This window comes from Xenopus tropicalis, chromosome 4, assembly GCF_000004195.4.
Source record: "Xenopus tropicalis strain Nigerian chromosome 4, UCB_Xtro_10.0, whole genome shotgun sequence".
Taxonomy (NCBI): Eukaryota; Metazoa; Chordata; class Amphibia; order Anura; family Pipidae; genus Xenopus; species Xenopus tropicalis.
In genome coordinates, this window is record NC_030680.2 from 101232960 (window position 1) to 101252550 (window position 19591).

The 19591-nt window shown below is 38.5% G+C and overlaps 1 protein-coding gene across 16 annotated transcripts; it reads right to left on the reverse strand.

Annotated features, from left to right (window-relative positions):
- Positions 1-354: 354 nt before the first annotated feature.
- On the reverse strand, positions 355-19591 carry tor1aip1 (torsin A interacting protein 1). Of its 16 annotated transcripts, none has more exons than XM_018093600.2 (12): positions 19293-19591; positions 18273-18317; positions 17603-17644; positions 14125-14172; positions 12050-12109; positions 10695-10757; positions 9593-9678; positions 8837-8921; positions 7580-7636; positions 6605-6664; positions 5165-5221; positions 355-3820 (listed from the first exon to the last, which is right to left on the reverse strand). In XM_018093600.2, exons 1-12 carry the CDS (start codon positions 19324-19326, stop codon positions 3024-3026), a joined length of 1434 nt encoding a protein of 477 aa, XP_017949089.1. In that variant the 5' UTR covers positions 19327-19591; the 3' UTR covers positions 355-3023. The 16 variants fall into 16 exon arrangements, with proteins under 16 accessions (XP_017949089.1, XP_017949093.1, XP_031756848.1 ...); XM_018093604.2 differs by having other exon boundaries at positions 19289-19588; XM_031900988.1 differs by having other exon boundaries at positions 8837-8916; positions 9594-9678; positions 17603-17647; positions 19293-19581.

The window sequence follows — 19591 nt, forward strand, 5'->3', positions numbered from 1 at the left end:
TCTATCAAACCTTGCTCAGCACTGGTACTTGCTACATGTTGGGCTTTAATAGAGCACATTTGCAAGGTATTATAGTTCAGAGATGCACTTGTTAACGAATTTAGCAAGGCAGAGACCCACTATTTGCCTCTGCCCTCATGTGCATTATGTGTGCAGCTTCTGTTATTAATTGAGCAGTATGCAGTTGTCTCAAAAAGCATATCAGAGAGTTTATGACATATAACTGGCAAGTGTCTGTTTAAAAAAAACAAAATATGAATTACATATAAAAGTCATGATTTAGCAAAGAGGAGAACGTCCACTTATTGTGAAAACACAGAGAAAGAACTATTGTGGCAAAGAAATATCAAAACATTATTCAAAAGAGATTTATTTCAAGAAAAAGCTGCTCTGATTCTTAATTTTGTATTTTATACAACCAGTGTCATAAAAGCATCCTCAACAGGCATCCCAGGGGATTCAATACATAAATATTACATAAACTTAAACCATAAAATTTACTTTTGGAATGTAAGCTCATATTATCATACATTTTAATACAATATTCATTGTCATAACTTTTCCCATTTTTGTTGATGTTGTTTTGTTTTATAGTGCTCAGTCTAGAAATCAGGCACTAGTCATTTTCATTTAGAGGTTGGAAAAAGAATAGGATGGCAAATAATAAAAAAATAAATGCAATGAAAATCTGCAATAGCCAGATGTGAATCCAGATGGATTTAAATACAAGCAACAAAAACTGCATACAAAGCAGAAGCAGTAATTTACAGCTCTTTACAGACTGCTGACTGACAACAAAATGTTGTAAGCACACATAATTGTGCAAAAATGCATTAAGTACTTATTTTTAACTAACCATCTCCTTGCACAAACAGAAAAGTTCATAAAAAATAAATGGGTTATATTCTAAAATGCACTAAGTTTGCCCAGGAGCAGTAACCCATAGCAACCAATCAGAAGGAAGAATGTACTGGTCACTTATTTAAAAGCAAACATCTTATTGGTTGCTATGGGTTAATGTCATCGCTACTACTGGAGTCCTAGCCACATGAGGTGGCCAAGTTGATCCTTCCCCCTCACTTAGCCTATTTTATGTCGAGGGGGGGTTGCATCGCTAGTACAGAGAGCACAATAGCGAAGAAGTGCTGCCCCTGGTAACTTTCCAGGCCCTGCTGCCTGAGGTGATTTTCTCAACTCATGGCAGAAGCACCCCTGGTTACTGCTCCTGGGAAAACGTTGTGCCTTTTATTATATATGGGGAAACAAAAAGATCCACAAATGGGTTTGGGATTTGGTTGAATCCTAACGTTTTCTGCAGGATTTGGATTCAGTTAATTTGTAAGTGTTTATCCAAACAAATTCAAACCCCAGACAACTAAAATCAACTTTTTTTTTTTCATGACTGATTGAAAATTTTTTTAACTTTAAATATGCAAATTGGGATTCTTTCAGGAACTTGACACATCTTTTGTGGAGTCCTAATTAGAGCAAAGGATTTGCCATTTATTTATTCATATTAACATTAATGCAGTTGCAAAAACGCTGCTTTTTCTTCTGCTACTTCTAAAGTTTCTTTTAACAGAGGGCAATTTTCCCCCTTCAGACTTTTCACCACAGGCTGTATATCTTAATGCTTCAAAACAAATGAGATGCATAACTAAACTATGGTCATCAAATGCAGGCAGGGGGCATAATGCAAAAGAAAAAAAAGGGGGGAGGGGGGGCGTACCATATTTTCTGTACTTTACACCAGCTCTGCACTATAAAAAAAAAAGTTATTGCACAGAGATCTATGCCCCCTGATATATACATAAGAAACTGTGTTACTTTTTATGTTCAAGTCCCTTATCTAAGAAAAAAGGGAAAAACTAATGTCCAGATGTAGTGCGGTCGGAAAAGCCTATCTGTTGTCTTCCTCTCCCTGAATGTGTGTGCATGAACGGGATCAGGCTGTCAGCATACACATGGAATACATTTTGGTGTGAAAATACTAAACTATGCACTTTTGTGCCACAATCCATTGCATGTGCTATTAACCAAAAAGTACAGTTCTCCTTTAGAGAAAAGCAATCAGGTCACTAAAAATAACATCCAAGGTTTTTGTAAAATATAATATGAAAAAACTGTAGAAAAGGACAGATTGCCTCTCAACTTTAATCAATGCTGGCCACTAACAATTTTCCAGTAATACTTCCTAAGTAAGTATGGCTTAGGTCTTATAGGCAATAAACAATAATGCATTTCACAAACCAAGCATTTGTTTAGTCCAGTCATTGGTTTTAAACTACGTGATAAGGTTTCGCTTACTATTGGTTTCGCTTATCCTAACTTTCAAATTGTGCTAATTTAAACAAAATGCTTTAATGTCTAGTAAGCAAAAAATAACAAATGGGGAAGAAAAATTGTGTCTTTATTTTAGGAATAAAAAAATATCACTACAACCTTGTTTTCTGCCACTTAGGGCTATGGCATACAGGAAACGTGTCACCAAATCACTGAAAACCATAATGATCATAATGATGCATATGGATACTGCCTGCAAGCACTTGTTTTAATGTGCAAGATTTTGTCGGCTGATGTTTGGCTTACATTTATGAATGCCTATGTACAGCCTTAGGCCCCAGGTACACACAGTGTTTCCTCCACTTCTGTCAGACTGGGTTTTTCCTGCAGGCTGAGAGAAGCGGATCTGCTTCCTTATGCAGCTCTGTGTAGCTGCACTGACAGGACAGCTTTCTCCTCAGAGCAGCTACACAGAGCGAAAGCAGGCATTTTTGAGCCGTCTTCTGCTCTGTGTACTGCATGCATTCAGAAGCTGTACTTTTCAGTGGAGATAAATGGTACTGCATGAGGGAGCTCCCACTGCCTGAGAGAAGTGGAGGAAACGTTCTGTGTGCCCATGGCCTAAACCTTCAAATAATCTGAAAGACGGAATGAAGGATGTAAATTAGCAGTTACAAAATTTACAGGCAAAGATAAATAATAGAAGCACATATAGTCCAGTAAAACATAGACTTATTCTTTCATAACCCCTGCTCTGTTCCCCCACAGTCTGCAAAGTTATCCTCTGGGTAAACAGGGAGCACTGTGTGAGAGATTCGACTCCACACGCCACTTAGTTTGTCAACATCCATCTCACTGTGTGATTCTGCGTTCTTTGAAGAAACCATCTTCTCATTTATAAAATCTCTGACTTTTTCCTCAATTTCCGTAAGAGACAGTTGTGGTTCCAGTTCTGAATCTTCGAGAAGCACAGTCAATACTAGTGCCACATTTTTGAAGGCAGCATTCTCATGGTCACAATATTTGTACAGAATGAGAAGTGCACCAGGGTGCAATGATTCAATCTGGTGCAGAACTGCTGCTGAAGATGTATCTTGGAAGCCAGCAGTTAAAATATTATCTATTGCCAGTTTAGCACTCTCACTGTTATGGAAAGTTTTGTTTGCACCTGAAATAACCATATAGCTGTTGTTACGAGAGGCCGAATACACCCTTGCCAGTTGGTTGCTTAAGCACTGAAGTATATTCTTTCCATCACGGGCTGCAGTCAGCAAAATGATGGCAGGCTGTGTGTTGGCCTCGGACTTATTAAGGTGTAGCTCTAAAGAACGCCTACTTCTTTTCCATAGATCTTCAGACTGACTAGCATAAGATGACTTCAGTGCATTAAAGTGATTCTGGAACTGTTGTAGGACATTACTATTATTCCTACTCCTGGAAGCGCCATACTGGCTATACTGGGCAGCCAAAAATACAGCAACTGCCAGTGTGACAATAAGGAAAATGTTTTTAATTACGCTGGAAAACCATGACGTGTCTGCAAAAGAAAAATACAAATATATAAGTTATTTGCAATAACAATATTAGGTATCATTAGAGAGAAACTATAGCTGTGTTTTATGTTGCTGTGTTTTATAACTTTCATACACATCTGTTTAACAGTCACAGACTGTAGACTATGTACTAAGTACTAAAGTGATACCAACTGTAGATTCTACATTCTGCAGCACTTCTGGGTCTGGAGGCAGAAGGGGGTTTAAAAGAGACAGTAAACCCCTTTGTTCTACATGAGTGCAATAAATAAGGTTTGTGCAAAAAATTTTGCTTATTATATTAATCATAAAAAATGTATGGTATTTTTTATTTCTTGAGCTAAACAGGTCAAACAGGAAAACTAAAACTTCATGTTTGGTTCTTGTGAGGTACATAATTAAATCTACCAGTGCACTGATAAACCCCCTGCATAATGGGGAGATGGGTAGAGCAGATTTCCTGTGGGCAACTTTCTCCCAGTGTGCCATCAAACTAAAGTGAATGAAAGGGCAGTATTGGTAGTTTTGCACATTGCCCCATGTGTCAGCTTCTCTACCAGCAGAGCTATTAGCCCAAAGTAAAGCAGTGACAGTAGCAAAGAAACATGGATGTGCTATCAGTTCTTCCTTCAGCAGAGGTGTCAGTGAACTGTTATCTTATTACTTCCCCATTGTTCTCTTGATATGGGGGGGCGATATCACTCTTAAAGTGGCCACACATTTGATGAGTGAATCATCTTTTATAAAATGAAATAGGCCCTTTTATAAAATGAAAATGCCGGACCAGATCAACGAGTCAATGTAGTCCCTGATCCAATGGTAAAATCAAACCTGTCCGATTGAGATCTAGCCAATTTTAGACCAGATATCGGTCGGGTAGGCCCATCAGAGGTGCCGATACACAGGCAGATAAGCAGCCAAATGTCTGAAGGACCAATATTGGCAGCTGAAATCTGCCCATGTATGGCCACCTTAACATGCAATATGTAGCAGTAAAGAGATACTGAAGTTTATTAGAGCACAACTCAGATGGCTGAGGGCACTAACACAATGGTTAGCCTCATGTCAAATTTCATATTAAAACAAGTGTGAAAAACAGATTTCGGTACATGTTTCTACTGGAGGACCGCAATTAACTGATGCTTTTTGTAAAAAACATGTTCTCCCTTTTGGTTAGGACAGATTGTGGGTATTAATCCACATGATTATAGGAAAATTACTTATTTGAAAATAAGTAATTTTTAAATGTATCCTTATCCTCATGCTGTGCAATGATTAACACTGTGTTTAAATAGATGCCATAACAGAAACATATAATATGTCAAGATCGTAACAGATAAATACTATACCGTCAGAAGACAGGTCTTTTTTGTCTGTCTGGTTTCTCTTCTCAGCTTTTTTGTGGTCTGCAATGAATTTATATGAAAAATAAGTACACAAGTCAAAATGTTAAAAAAACAGCTAAAATATGCTATGACTATGAAGGTTTTTATTCATCCAGGTCATGGTATATCTAGTATTAGTAAATATAAAGCAACTGGACTTGTTGAGTAATTATTGAAGACATTTCACTACTCATCAAGCAGCTTCTTTAGTTCAACTTCAGTCTTCAATGATTACTCAACAAGTCCAGTTGCTCTAGAATTACTTATAGTAAAATATGCTACTTTGTGTTCATTTTTTTAATAAACTGTGTACACTAACAGAATATATAAAGCACCTGAATGGCCTTGAGTTGGTTAGCAATTTACTGTTAAGCCATACATGTCCAGATTGTACATTTTAATGCAATGATCTAAAACTAACATCCAGACAGAAATTGTTGCATTAAAATCCTAAAAATAACTAATCTGACAATGCTTTGGCCATTAATTGCCAGACAACAATCACGCCAAAGTTATGTCCCGGAAATACATTGTAGGTCACCAATGGATACAGTCATCAAAAAAATGATAATTTTCCGACATAACCTGTTTGATCAACTAAATGACCGATTGTCATGGTACAAAAATTGTCAGGCCGATAATTCAGGGCCCCAAACGGTCCAAAAATTGTACAAAACTTTGTTTCACATGATTATTATGGTGGGTGTATGGCCAGCTTTACTATCATCCGGTGTGTTGTTTTCAATAAGGCTTATGCCATACAAACCATTGTGTAATCTGATTAATTATCAAGACTAACTTTTAAACTTACCAAAGACTAACTTTTAAACTTACTAATGGCCAATAAAATCTTTGGACTCATAAGATGTCCCTTATGATTTTGGATTAATCTAAGAACCACTTCATGTGACCTGTGTATTTAACTACCGCTGTATGTAGAAAGTCCAGTAAAGGATTAGGTTAGAGAAGATATTTATGAATAGCAAGCTTTGTATAAAATTACTTCGGCCACATGAGCATTTTACATCACTACAATTTGACAAAAAAAAGTACAAATTTTGTATGAAGTGATGCCATTATTTAGTTAATCTTACTCCCAAGAACTACAAGGGGGAAAAGCATGAGACACATCAGAAACGTTTACATAGAGGACTATGCCAGCATTTATAAACAATTTGTAATTATGATGGGAGGGTTACAAAGAACAGCCCATGTTCAGATTTATATAGCTTCAGAAATATTGGTAATTACTGACCAAAAAGGATTTCAACAGTAACAATCTAAAAACCATGAGTTATAGTAAAAACAATTCTGTCAGTTTAAGCCAGATCAGTCAATTGGAAGTGCATGTGATCTGTGAAAAATTTCAGCTGACACCACTGAAGCAGGATATTAAAGACATACCCCTGTTTGAAGTTTTTGAGGAGGGAGAGTTCTTACGTTTTCCAATCAAGTCATCATCATCTAAAAAGAGGGAAAAAAAAAATTTTTTTTTTTTTTTTAACATAACTTCCATAATTTCCCCCTTTTTATATTTATTTTTGGTCAGCTCTATTTGTGTGTTACTGAAGAGCTCAGAGCCTGTGACTTAGGGGTACATAGAGTATGTACAAGTTACCCGTTGCATTATGCTTGGTGCTGGAGAGACAGAAAAGGTGGGTTCAGTGATTTCCAAGCCCATAAGTGCCATATACTAAATAATGAATTGAACATTACAGTAACCCATGGCAACCACTACCTGCCTGCAGCTGGTTGAAAAAAATGCAGTCAATGAATGGTTGCTATGAGTAACTACCCACAGGCAAATTTGCCCAGTGTTGATAAATGAGCCACAGTCCTAAGGCTAACACTGATTCTGAAGCCTAGAATCCAAAAACAATTCTAATGGTGACTTTACACAACCTAAATCAACACAATCTATGCGTGTTCCAAAACAAGGGATATAGGTTTTATATTAAAGTAACCAATCGCCTAATACAGTCTGTTTAAATGTTTGTGTAGTTGTATTAATAAATAAGAATATGATATATAAACATTGGAACTACATTACAATATAGATCTCTGTGCTGTGCATTTTAGGGTAATGGCACATGGGATGTTTTACGCCATCTAAATTGCATAATTGCACAAAATTGCCTTCTCCTGCATTTTTGCCAATAACACAATTTACATGTTTTACCTGCAGAGGTTTGGAACTGATTTCAATTCAAAGTTATTTTCAGATGTTTTGTCACCTGTGTCCCATGTGACATCAACCTTATAAGTAAGTAGAACAGTTTAATTAACTCCACTTGGTGAAAATAGATGATTTTAAGGTATAAAGCTGTATATAACAGCGAGATTAAATGTCAGCAGAACTGTAATGGACAAATACTATACCATCAGAAAATAGGTTTTTTTTGTTTGTCTGGTTTCCCATCCCAGCTTTTTTGACGTCTGTAATAGATTAATATAAAATATAAGTACACAAGTTGAAATGCAAAAAAAAATTAAATAAGCTGCTTATTTCAGGTCTCTAGTAGATTTTCTAAGTGCATATACAAGAACTAGGGATGCACCAAATCTCAGATTTGAATTCCATACTTTTGCAGCATTTGGCCAATTCCTAATGCTTGGCAAAACTGAACCCAACCACTTAATAGGAAATGACTGCTTAACAAATGATAGTGACAATTTTTTTATATGCTGTATTTATTTTATTTTGCTCATTTTCATATGTATATTATAGTTCAGATTCAGTTCAGGATTCAGACATCTTTGTTCACCTGAATCCTAAAATGTTGGATTTGGTACATCCTTAAAAACCTAAATCCTTAAATTCAGTGTTGTTTCTGCCATAAGGCAAAGTAAGAACTAAAAGCCTTGCCTCAGGGGAAGCAGACCCAGGAGTACTACTACACACTGTGCCCCACTGAAAGTGAGAAAAACTATTTATTGTCTCACTATATGATCATACATGTTTGGGCTAGCAAAGCACTTCCTGTCTGTAGTCAGGGATAAATATAGGCTATAGAGCCCCCCACCTCTCTGGTTTTGAACCACACAGCCTAGTTTTCACTATCCAGTTCAACTACTTGTCATATACATATCCGTCCTGGGACACCCAATTCCCATTCCAATGTGACGAATCCGCTTCCACTTCATTTTATAACCCTACTCCAAATCACTTTCCATCCCCAACATTTTCACCAAGCCCCATTAAATGACCCCGACCCTGAACAGATAAAACATGGGCAGACACTAAAAGGTTTATTGAGGTCATCAAATATTCAGATTTGGCCACTGAAAATTTGTGCATGAGAAGGAGCGAACAGCTTATGACAACCTACTGTGATTCACAGTAGGCTAGGTGCTTGTTTGAATAATACAAACTGATTTTTCAAGCAAATTGTGATTTTGGTAGGAAGGGTACAGATCACTGTATTAAAATTATACCTGCAAAACAACTTGTGTACAGCTGGCAACACAACATTTCTATCAGTCCATATTATTCCTGACTCTGAAGCTTGTGGATTTTTCTAAAATGTGGTGCAAGCATCAGTCAGGTCCTAATTACTTTGAAGGGAATGTGAACTATGGCAAATTTTAGCTAACATCAATAAGGAAGTATATAAAAGACATAAGTGGATGACATACCACTTCTTAAAATTCTAGAGGAGCCAGAAATCAAATATCTTTGCTTTAATTTATCATCATCATCTTCATCATCATCATCATCACCTTTGTAAAAAAAAAAAAAAAAAGAAGACAGTGCTAAAACTTCTGCATGCTGATATCAAATGGCACAAGCAAATTTTGTAATTTTGGCAGAGAGGCTACAGATTGCTGTAGCAAGAAATTGCAGCTGCTCAACAGCTCAGGTACAGCTGGCCAAACATATTTCTAACAGTTATTAAAAAATGGTAATTTCTGACTTCTGCACACTGCGTGTGAGACCCCAACAAGGACAGTCATACTCTAAGGCTAATGCCAGACGAGACGTAGGGCGGATATTTTCGGCAAGCGGCAAAACGCTTGCTGAAAATTCCGCCCTACGCCTCCTACATGTGCCTGCACCCGAATGAATGAGATACGCTCGGGTGCAGGCACATGTAGCCGAAATACGCATAAAAACGCGAGAAAAAAGCAACGTCTCACATTTTTATGCGTATATCGGCTACATGTGCACCAGAGCGTATCTCATTCATTCAGGTGCATGTAGGAGACGTAGAGCAGAATTTTCAGCAAGAGCTTTGCCGCTTGCTGAAAATATCCGCCCTACCTCTCGTCTGGCATTAGCCTAAAGCTATTGTATGAATCAACCCATGTCAGTTTTAGCCAGATCCTAATTAATGTGAGGGGCTTCAGCTGACATCAACTAAGAACAATGTGACAGACATAGGTTGTTGACATACCAGTACTTGATGTTTTTGAGGAATGAGAAATCCGGTGTTTTTGCTTTGATTCTTCATCATTATCATCATCATCTTTGTAATGATCTAAGTAAAAAAAAATTACTTTCTGTAAGTGGAAAGAAAGGTAAAAACTAAGTAAGCTTTATCAGAAAGGTCTATGTAAATAAAGCCATAAGCCCTCATAGAACTGCTGCACGGAGTCCTCTGTCAAAAAATTAGTTGGGTCTGTTTTCCTCTGCCAGAGACACGCAGCTTTCAGCTTAAGAATTTTTTCTTCCTGTTTGGCTTCTGATCATCTGAACAGGTGAAATATGGGGAGACTTAAGGGAACTATTGAGACAACTGATGGTATGCCTGCAGCTTGAGATTAACTCTTTATTAGCCTTTCCTTCAAACATAATTATATGGCAAACTCCATTCATTTACATTACAGGCTCTTATATTTAAGGTGGCTCTTTTTAATAAAGTTTTCCTCTACTTGTTTTATTTATTTATTTTTTACATATTCTGTTTAGTGCAGCTCTATTTCCTTTGCACTACAGAGTTACAGGGATGATATTTCGTATGCATGAGTTACCTGTTGGATTATGTTTGGTGCTGGAGAGACAGAACAGCCAAGATGGGTTTTATAATTTCTCATCCAATTACTGTAGGGCAGCATAGAAAGTTTTATACAATATGCTGTAAACACAACACCACCAATATATTTGTTTAGTGCCAACAACTGTGTATTTTAGACTTTTACCATAGAAGTATCTATCCAGATCTTTACTGTTCCAGTAATGGTATAATAAACTACTAAGTTTCGAGATTAATTGTGAGGATTTATCCACTTGCTGGTGCTCTTCAATAACTACATTGAGTGAAAAGAGATACTATGAAGTTACAATGTCCCTTACAGCAGCAACATAAAACATGTCAGATCTGTAAAAGATTAATACTATACATCAGAAAATTGTTTTTTTGTCTTGTTTGTCTGGTTACCCATCTCATTTATATTTCAGTCTGTACAAGTATAAAAAGGAAAAAAAGGATAAATTAAGCTTAAGAGTACAAAAACTAGCAATGCACAGAAACTGTAACAAATCAATTCATCATACCATCATCATCAGAAGATAAATCTTTTTGGGTTGTCTGGCTTCTTGTCACAGGTTTTTTGCGTTCTGCAATGAATCCATATAAACAATATTAGTAGACAATACAGAGCTTTGGGCTTGTGACCATGGGGTTACTTTAGTAAGCATGACCTGTTATATTGTGCTATGCCTGACTGTAGTCTAGGAGATGAGGAGTTTTGAACAAAAAAGTTGTTGACAATCTCCTGCATTAATGTGTTATTGGACTAAGGGGGTTATTTATCAGTTTTCGAATTTGTGTATTCTATTTTGTTTTTCTAAATCGATTAAACTTACATGTCGCATGTTTGCTTATTTATTATAGTGTTAAACTCGTGTGATAAAAAAACTAGAATATTCAATTTTAAAACTTGAATACAACTCGTAAACGCAAATTATAAACTCAAATACAACTCGTAAACCAATATGGTTTGACTTTGCCAAGGACAACTCCCATAGACTTCTATAGAAAGTCGCAAACTTTTAGATAGCAAATTTTACAATTTGGGGGGGGGGGGGGGCGGTTTCCACTTAAAAAATTCCACACATTTGCGTTTTCGAACCATAGCTCGAATTTGAGTTTTTTTAAGTGCAAAAAAACTTGAATTTAAATTAAAAAAGCAAACTCAACCATTATAAATCACCCCGTAGGTGTCCAAATGAATAAAATGTGGTAACATAAAAAAACACTGCATGCAGAGGCCCAATGTTTTTTGCTCAATAAAGAGGTCTTAACCTTTTCTTGGCTGAGAAGATCGCATAAAACATCAACATATATTTCTACATGATATTTACACTTTAGATATCAAATTTTCTAAAATAGCAGGGACTTTATATACCAGTAATAAATAACTTGTAATATGAAAATACCACTGTAATATCTACACGGGAAAAGTAGATCTCTATATTATTGTAACTAGTATGGTCTAGATTGCAGTTATTAAAAGGAGAAGGAAAGGTAAAAACAAAGTAAGCTTTATCAGAAAGGTCTATGTAAATACGGCCAGCCATAAGCACTCACAGAAAAGCTGCACTAAGTCCTCTATCAAAAGAAACACAGGATTTCTTGTCTCCTAGACCAAGCTAAAATGGCAGCTATCTTAAACAAAGTGAGGGAGCTTCTAGGGCTCTTTACTCAGGTATGATAAAGCCTTCTGCAGAATAAATTGAGTGTTCTAGGTGCCACTTTTGTGGCTAATCTATTGGCAGTAAAATGCCAAAATGACTTTCCATCTCCTTTAATCCACACACTGTTTACGTTATGTGAAAATAGATGCTATGAAAATACAAATCCTCTAATAACATTTCCAAAAAAATGTAAGAATAGATCAATACTATACCATCAGAAGGTAGATTATCTAGGTTTATCTGGTTTCTTGTCTTCACAGTCTTTTTGCGAACTGCAATGAATGTATGTAAACATTATAAGTAAATAATAGCATAAAGTTGTAAAAACAATTGCTAAGCTACACAAAAGTTTATGGTCCCTGGTAGAGTTTCTATGCACCTCTTTAGGAGTCATAAATAAGTCAAGACTCACTATGACAGAGACATACAATAATCTAAACAGGGTATTAGTGGGAGACTGGCACCCTCCCATTAAATATGACTTGTCCCTCAGCTTTTTTTCAAATAATATGTTGCAAATAATGCATTTTTTCTGTTTCTATTTTCTTTATTCTTACACTTTTTCTGCTTTATAAGCTAGTTGATTTCCATTTTAAATGTTAAAGGAGATCCAGACCAAAAAATTAATTACTCAGGGAACTTTTTCAAGCACTTTTACAGGTCACAAGGTTTTCTTTCGTGATTTCGGAGATATTTGCAGTTTTACACTGCCAATACTAGTCTTTTTATTTCTCAAATCAACTTTATTGACAGGACCAAATACAGTTGGCACTGTCAAAGCAGGCATGTGAGAGGCTGGCTTAGAAGAGGCATTACTGAATGTGGGTAAAGCCCTCTCTATGACAATCTGTTAAATACTGTGCAGACACAGTCACTGTTGGTGCCTCTCCTCTCCTTCTATGTAAGTGAATTCCATTAAGTGATGGAAGAGTCTCTGGAAGTGAATATCCCTCAGTGCTAGTATTTAACTTTTTCAGCGAGTCATGCAGTCATGAATGAGCATAGAAAAAAAGTTGCTGGTGCACACAGGCTCCTGCTTTTCTGTGCAAGTCCAAGAGATAAGGAGAGATCAGGAGGGAGAAGGGGCGGGGCTTCACACTGTACCAGGAAGTAGAGGAAGAGAGCTGGGGTTGCTTAGGGTAATTTTAAAGACAGAAAAAAAAGGTTTACTTCTTTTTTAATTGCAGAGAAACGGAGCTGAGGAAGAGAGCAGATTTGTTTCTCTTAGCCTGAAAATAAAAAATGCAGGCTGAGAGCAGTGGAACCAACGCTCTATGTACCCTCAACCTTGTGGTAATTATGGATAGAATACTCCCTTATTTGGCATTAGATGTGTGTCTTCTTTGATCCTGTACTTAGGTATTTTTACTTTGCCACAGACCATTTATATGCATGATATATTTCTTAGTTCTAAAACAATACTTATGTTGTATCCAAATATCTGTAGTACACTGTGTTTTGGGGTCTTTTGTATTATTTGCACTATAGGTATGGGACCTGTTATCCAGGATGCTTGGGTCCTGGGATTTTCTGGATAAGGAGTCTTTCCGTAACTAGGATATCAATACCTTATTAAAATCATTTAAACATTAATCACAATTGGATTGCTGTACTTCTAATATGGATTTATTATATCTTAATTAGGATCAAGTACAATGAACTGTTTTATTATTACACAGAAAAGAGTAATCATCTTTAAAAATGTGAAATATTTTATTAAAATGATATCTATGGTAGATGACCTTCCCATAATTCAGAGCTTTCTTGATAACAAATCCCATACCTGTATTTAGTTCCTGTGGTACAAGTTTAAATTAGTTGGACCTCATTAACCAAACAATGTAAATTTGTTACTTGGAACCGGTACCTGCTGACCACGATTAAGGTGGGAGTGCTGTTCCTGCAACCGGAAGCGAAATCGCAAGGAGTGGTAGTGAGGAAACAGTTTAATAGTGAAACTTGCTTATACTGAGACCCGCACCCATACCAGCAAATCCAACTGGCTTTTTAGCTCCTTGATAATGGCCAGGGGAACACTCAGAAACACAGGGTTGACTTTAAAAGGTAGTCTGGAATTTTACAGGGGGGGATGCAAATTATTTAAAATGTGTGGCAAGCAGAGCCTTTTATCCACAGTGGCAAGTAAACAGATTGATTTCAAATCAAATCTTCTCTTCTTAGACACACATAAAATACTAGTCCTTGCCACAGCTATTTAGTTCCTTGTCAACACCTCAGCCAGAAAGGATTTTTCATATACAGTTTTAAAATATTTTTTCATACTGACCTTTATTTTCATCAGCTGCTATGTCTGGAGCTTTTTGATCTATTGATGCTGCAGTAGGAAAAAAAATTTGATTAGGTAAACAATTACACCATTCAATTAATCTGTGTAGTGAAAGGGTGGAGCCTTGTTCACTTCTTCACACCTCAGACTGTAGGAACAGTGCCAGCATTGTGTCACTGTATGTACTGTGTATGGCACACACAGGCAGGGTAGGGAGAGTATAGCACATACAGGCAGCATATGGCAGGTAGATTATGGCATGTGTGTGCCATACTCTGCCTACCCTATGCTGCCTGTGTGTGTGCCATAATCTACCTGCCATATGCTGCCTGTATGTGCTATACTCTCCCTACCCTGCTTGTGTGTGCCATACTCTGCCTGCCCTTAGCTGCCTGTGTGTGCCCAACCTGTGTCTGCCCAATGCTGCCTGTAGGAGGTGAACCTGGCAGAGGTTTGTTCTGGGAGTTTGTTAGTAGTTGGAAAGAGCCATTAAATGGTCCCTAAGGTGTGTAATTATGTGCTGGGGGTTGCTGTGCTATCCACAGGGGAGGAAGAGGCATATGAATGTAAGGGTGTGTCCTAATATGACATAATATAATTATCACATGAATGATGGTTGATATCCCGCAGTGAGCACCAACCATTTGGGTTTTTGCTGCGCTACCACCATTAATGTGGGCATGGTCTTGTGATAAAATGGGTGCGGTTTGAAGAGGGCGCAGTTTAAAAAGGGGGAGTGGTCAAAACTGGCTTCCATTAGCGGCCCTCCACTATATGCCAGAGAAATTTCGGCCCTCAGCACCGCAGAAGTTGGACAGCACTGCCTTAGACCCTAGACCCACTCTCCAAACTATTTTTCCTCCTTTCATCACTCAACCACTTTCTTCTCTAAGGGGCAGATTTACTAAGACACAAACGCTTCGAGCGTACTTTTGCCGAATTTTTCGACACCCACGCGACTTTTTCATATGCTTGCGTGAAAAAATCAGAAAGGTTTTCCCGCTGTTTACAATCGTTTGGTACAAAAATTTTGTGAATTTCGGATCGCCTATACGATATTATCGTGACAAATACGATTTTTCGTAAGCATATTCGTATATTCAGAAATTATCGTATCCAATCCAAATTTATCCCATTCGGGATTTGAACTCGCGTTTTCATGAATGTGCCCCTAAGTCTCTTTTGTTTACATGCTAGAATCTATCCTTCCATCTATTTCTCCTCTTTGTTCCCATTCAGAAATAATCATGACCATTCAGGGAAAGACCATGAAGTAGGCCAAATGGTTAGGAGCAGGAGGGCCCGTTGGGAGTTTTCCTGGTGTCCTGGTGGGCCAGTCCAACACTGATCATCACATTCAGGCTTTGCCCTTACTTTTTTTTCCTATTGGACCAATTCATTGGTTGCTTGTGCTTTCTAACCAGTTGCATAAACACCAGGGTCTGTGCAAAAATGAAGGATCGGCAAGGGGATGATTCTGAGGTGAATATCTATTCAACTGCACATTTTTTGTTAACTATGTAAATGACAAAGATTGTTCTATTAATGCAGGGGTCTCAAACTCGCGGCCCTCGGTACAATATTTTGTGGCCCGCACCAACGCCTTCTCAAAAGCAATGAATGGATCGCGATTTTTATTGCGATTCAAGGGATAATGCAAGGCACAGCGGGCGGGAGCTGCTGATTATGGGAAGACGTTCTGTGTGCACAATTAGCTGCTAAGGCAGGGGTGGGCAAACTACGGCCCGCGGGCCACATCCGGCCCCTTGGCCTTTTTAATCCGGCCCGCTGACGACGCCAAGTCTCATCACGCGAGACTTAGTGTCATTGGCGGGCCGGAATTAAAGAGACGAAGGGGGCGTAATGCTGGCCTGGCCCTGCCCGCCCTGGCCCGGTCCGGCCCGGGGGTGAGTAAATGTGGCCCGTGAGCCAAAAAGTTTGCCCACCCCTGTGCTAAGGAGCTAATTGTGCACACAGAACATCTTCCCATAATAACTGTTATGATGGCATAACGTCATTTCCGCAATCAGCAGCTCCCGCCCGCCGTGCCTTGCATTATCCCTTGAAAGCCAATTTTTTGTGAAATCCCTTATGCGGCCCAGCCTCATCCTGACTTTGCCTCCTGCGGCCCCCAGGTAAATTGAGTTTGAGCCCCCTGTATTAATGTGACCTGTTAGATATGTGAATGTTGTATAAAGGTGAACAACCCCTTTAATAGTTGCAGATCAATGGTTTTAACAGGTCACAATCCAGAGACCCTATCACCAGAAAGCTCAGAAATACAGTAATATCTGTAGCCATTTTCAACAATTTCACATTTTTGACTAATATGCTTTATGTTGTAGTAATAATACAGAACATTTCCCGTAATTTTCATGCAATTATATAAACAACACTTATATTTGTTAAGTAAACCAACATAAATATGTTTATAGCAAAACAATAGTATTAGATAGTATTTAAAGACTAGATAATAGAACTGAATAAAACAAGTAGTACTTGCACCCAGGGTCCGGCCAAGCCGAACGGGTTCCCTAGCCAACCCAGTCGACCCCCTCACCCTGCACTTTCCGAGCAACCCCCTTCTCCCACCACATAATGACAAGCGGCGGGGCCAATGACAAAGGCGAGTGGACTAGGGGTAGGCAGGAGAGGCTCCTGTCTGGTCCAGCCCTGCTTGCAACCACTTTTCCATTCTTTTACCTTTCTTTGTACTCTTTTTACTTCTACATATATTTTATCTCTGCATCTGTTCTCTTCTTTCCTCCCCCTTTCCTGCTGTGCTTTCCTATATTTTTATTATTTCTCCTACCTGTTTATCTTTTCTCCTTTCCATTACTTCTCCATTTTGATTTCCTTAGCTTGTTACTCATTATTAACTTCTAATTCTTTTCCCCTCATTATCCAAGGTTATGCTTGTCTACTTTTTTTTTCTCTTCTCTGTCTACTCATTTATTTCCTCCAGCACATCCCGCATCTTGCATTTCATTTACCCTTGCTAAGCAACAATACACTATAATGATTGATCCAATTTACCTGTCCTGATCTAGCAAGTAATAAAAAGCTTGACACAGCAGCTACCAATCTGTGCTTCTCTGCCTACAGCAATTAGTAGTGCAGGAAGATTAGATTGCTCAGCGCTGCAGGTAAAAAAGAACACAGCCCAAAGTAGCTGCTACAAAAAAGTTTCTATTATTCTGTGGCTAAGTGCAGGCAGATCAGATTTGTGCTGCTCAAAGTCGACAAGTGAAAACCCAATCCAACAGGGAATGTTAAAGGTTAAGGCCATCAGGTGGGGAATGTTTACCATATCATAGTTTACCAGGGACCAGCATTCTGAAAGTCAGTTCATTAGGGATTCATATAAGGATTGATAGGAACCTTACTATAAGCTTTAAAAATAAAATCAAAAGCAGAGTTCTACCTCATTTTGTATAGCCAGAAGCAATAAAAAAAATTTTGTGACCAAATATTTTACCTCGATTGGAAGACCTGATTGAATTTCTTGTCAACTTCATGTCTGCTGCAAATAGGAGAGAAAGGGAGAACCAGCATAATTATAACATTTCACTTACAGGGAGATTTATCTAACCCAAAATTATCTAATACTCTCCTAAAACATTTCTCAGAATTCATGAATTCTAAAAAATAAAATATATGGGGCAGTTCCCAATATAGGGACTTAGAATGTGGTGATCATTGTAGGGATGAAGTGTGATGCACTTTTAAGTCAAAAAGAACCTGGTGTCATGCTGCATGACACATCCCTAAAGATATCTAACCATAGGGCAGGAATAGACACACATGGCACTCTCAATGCTATAAAACAGGGGTCCTCAAACTTTTAAACAGGGGCCAGTTCATGGTCCCTCAGACTTTTGGGGGGCTGGAATATAGTCTCTAGTCTATAACCCACCCCACAAACTACAGCCTGCTCCAGCTCCCTGCTGAGTCCTCAAACTATGGCCCACTCTCACTGCCTGCTCCCATCTGCGTCCTAAAACTATGGCCTGCTCTAACATTCTCCCTCTCCCGGCTCCCCCACTCCCTCTCCCATCTCCCCACTGTGTCCTCCCGCTCCTTGCTGCGTTCTCGTGTCACGTCACCGCGATGAGGCAGACATATTTAGATCCTGAAATCTGCATTACCTAAAAAAGGTGCTTCTTCCTCATCATTTCTTGAGACATAAGCATCTAGAGAAAAGACATAAACAGTAATAGAAGAATAACATTTCTGTTTTATATATTTCTGTATCTTATCTAAAATTAAGAGACAGTGGCGTAACAAATTTGTGCTTGGCCCCCAGCAAAGAATCTTCGGAAGGGCTCAGCACACTACCCTTGCTCCCCAGGGTAGATAAGATAGCAGCTGGGGATTGGGGGATTTCTGACAACTATAGATGAAACAGACACTGCAGTCTGCGCCCCCTGCTTCCTCTATAGGTTCTGTTTTTATTAGCCCACAACTCTGGTGATGAAACGAATTCATTAAAAAAGGCTGGTGCGTCTTGTTGCCCCAAATCCACAATTTTTTGGGTTGGTTAAATACTGAATCCTCCACAAAAGAATAATCTGTATGCAGAAGAGAATGCAACCCCTAATTTGCTTAAACAAATTTAAGTAAAATGTAAAAACCGCATTGGTTTGTCCTAAATACTGTCAAATAGAAATCCTTCAAAAAGTGCTAGGATTCAGGGCTAACATCAGAATTTCACTTTTGCTTCTGGGGCTACTTGCAGGTGTAACAGGAGCCACCTCTGACATACCCCCAGATAAAAGCAAACTATATAGAAATAAATATTGATTTGACAGGGCCCCAGCAAAGACTATAACGTTTACAGCTGAACCTGCCCCCCCCCCCCTACAGTGATAAATAGGACAAATAGCGAATTAATAAATTATTAAGACTGTGTATATGATCCTCGGTATCTACTAATTCTCATATACACAGTCTTAGAAAGATCAGATCGTAAAAAGCAGATATAATACATTCATAATCGCTTCATACAAAAGCATTTAAAATGGATTGAAAGCGCGGGCTGACAACTTCTTTCGCTTTCGATTCTATAAAGCGAACTCCTTCTGGGCCTCTGCCGTGACCCAACTAATACAATTTATGAACGCGTTTAGGGAGTGTATCTTCTCCTGTCTGGGGCTTGGCTTACCTACCGGTGTTGGTTGTTTTACCTCCGTGAACGCTCATTGTTGACGACTGTCCTTAGCTATGACACCGTTGACCACGATAAAATCACTTTACTTGATGCGGAACCACTCCAACTTAACCCACGTTTCCGACGGTAAACTATGACTGACGCACCACAACGTTTAGCGAAGCCGATGCAGGAAGAGGGTAGCTGCTAGTTCCTAGTTGCGAACGGCCGCAAGTGACGTCATAAAACGTGAAGACGTAATGATGTCTCCGTTACGTGGGTGTAGCTGGAGGAAGCCGCAGGGGAGTCAGAGGAAGT

Excerpts from the sequence above, each read along its gene's own strand:
- tor1aip1 (XM_018093600.2), bottom strand. The coding sequence starts at position 19,326 with ATGAGCGTTCACGGAGGTAAAACAACCAACACCG. Across the intron at positions 18,318-19,292 it reads AGGTAAAACAACCAACACCG|ATGCTTATGTCTCAAGAAAT; the intron begins GTAGGTAAGCCA and ends TCTTTTCTCTAG. Across the intron at positions 10,758-12,049 it reads AGATAATCTACCTTCTGATG|AACGCAAAAAACCTGTGACA; the intron begins GTATAGTATTGA and ends GATTCATTGCAG.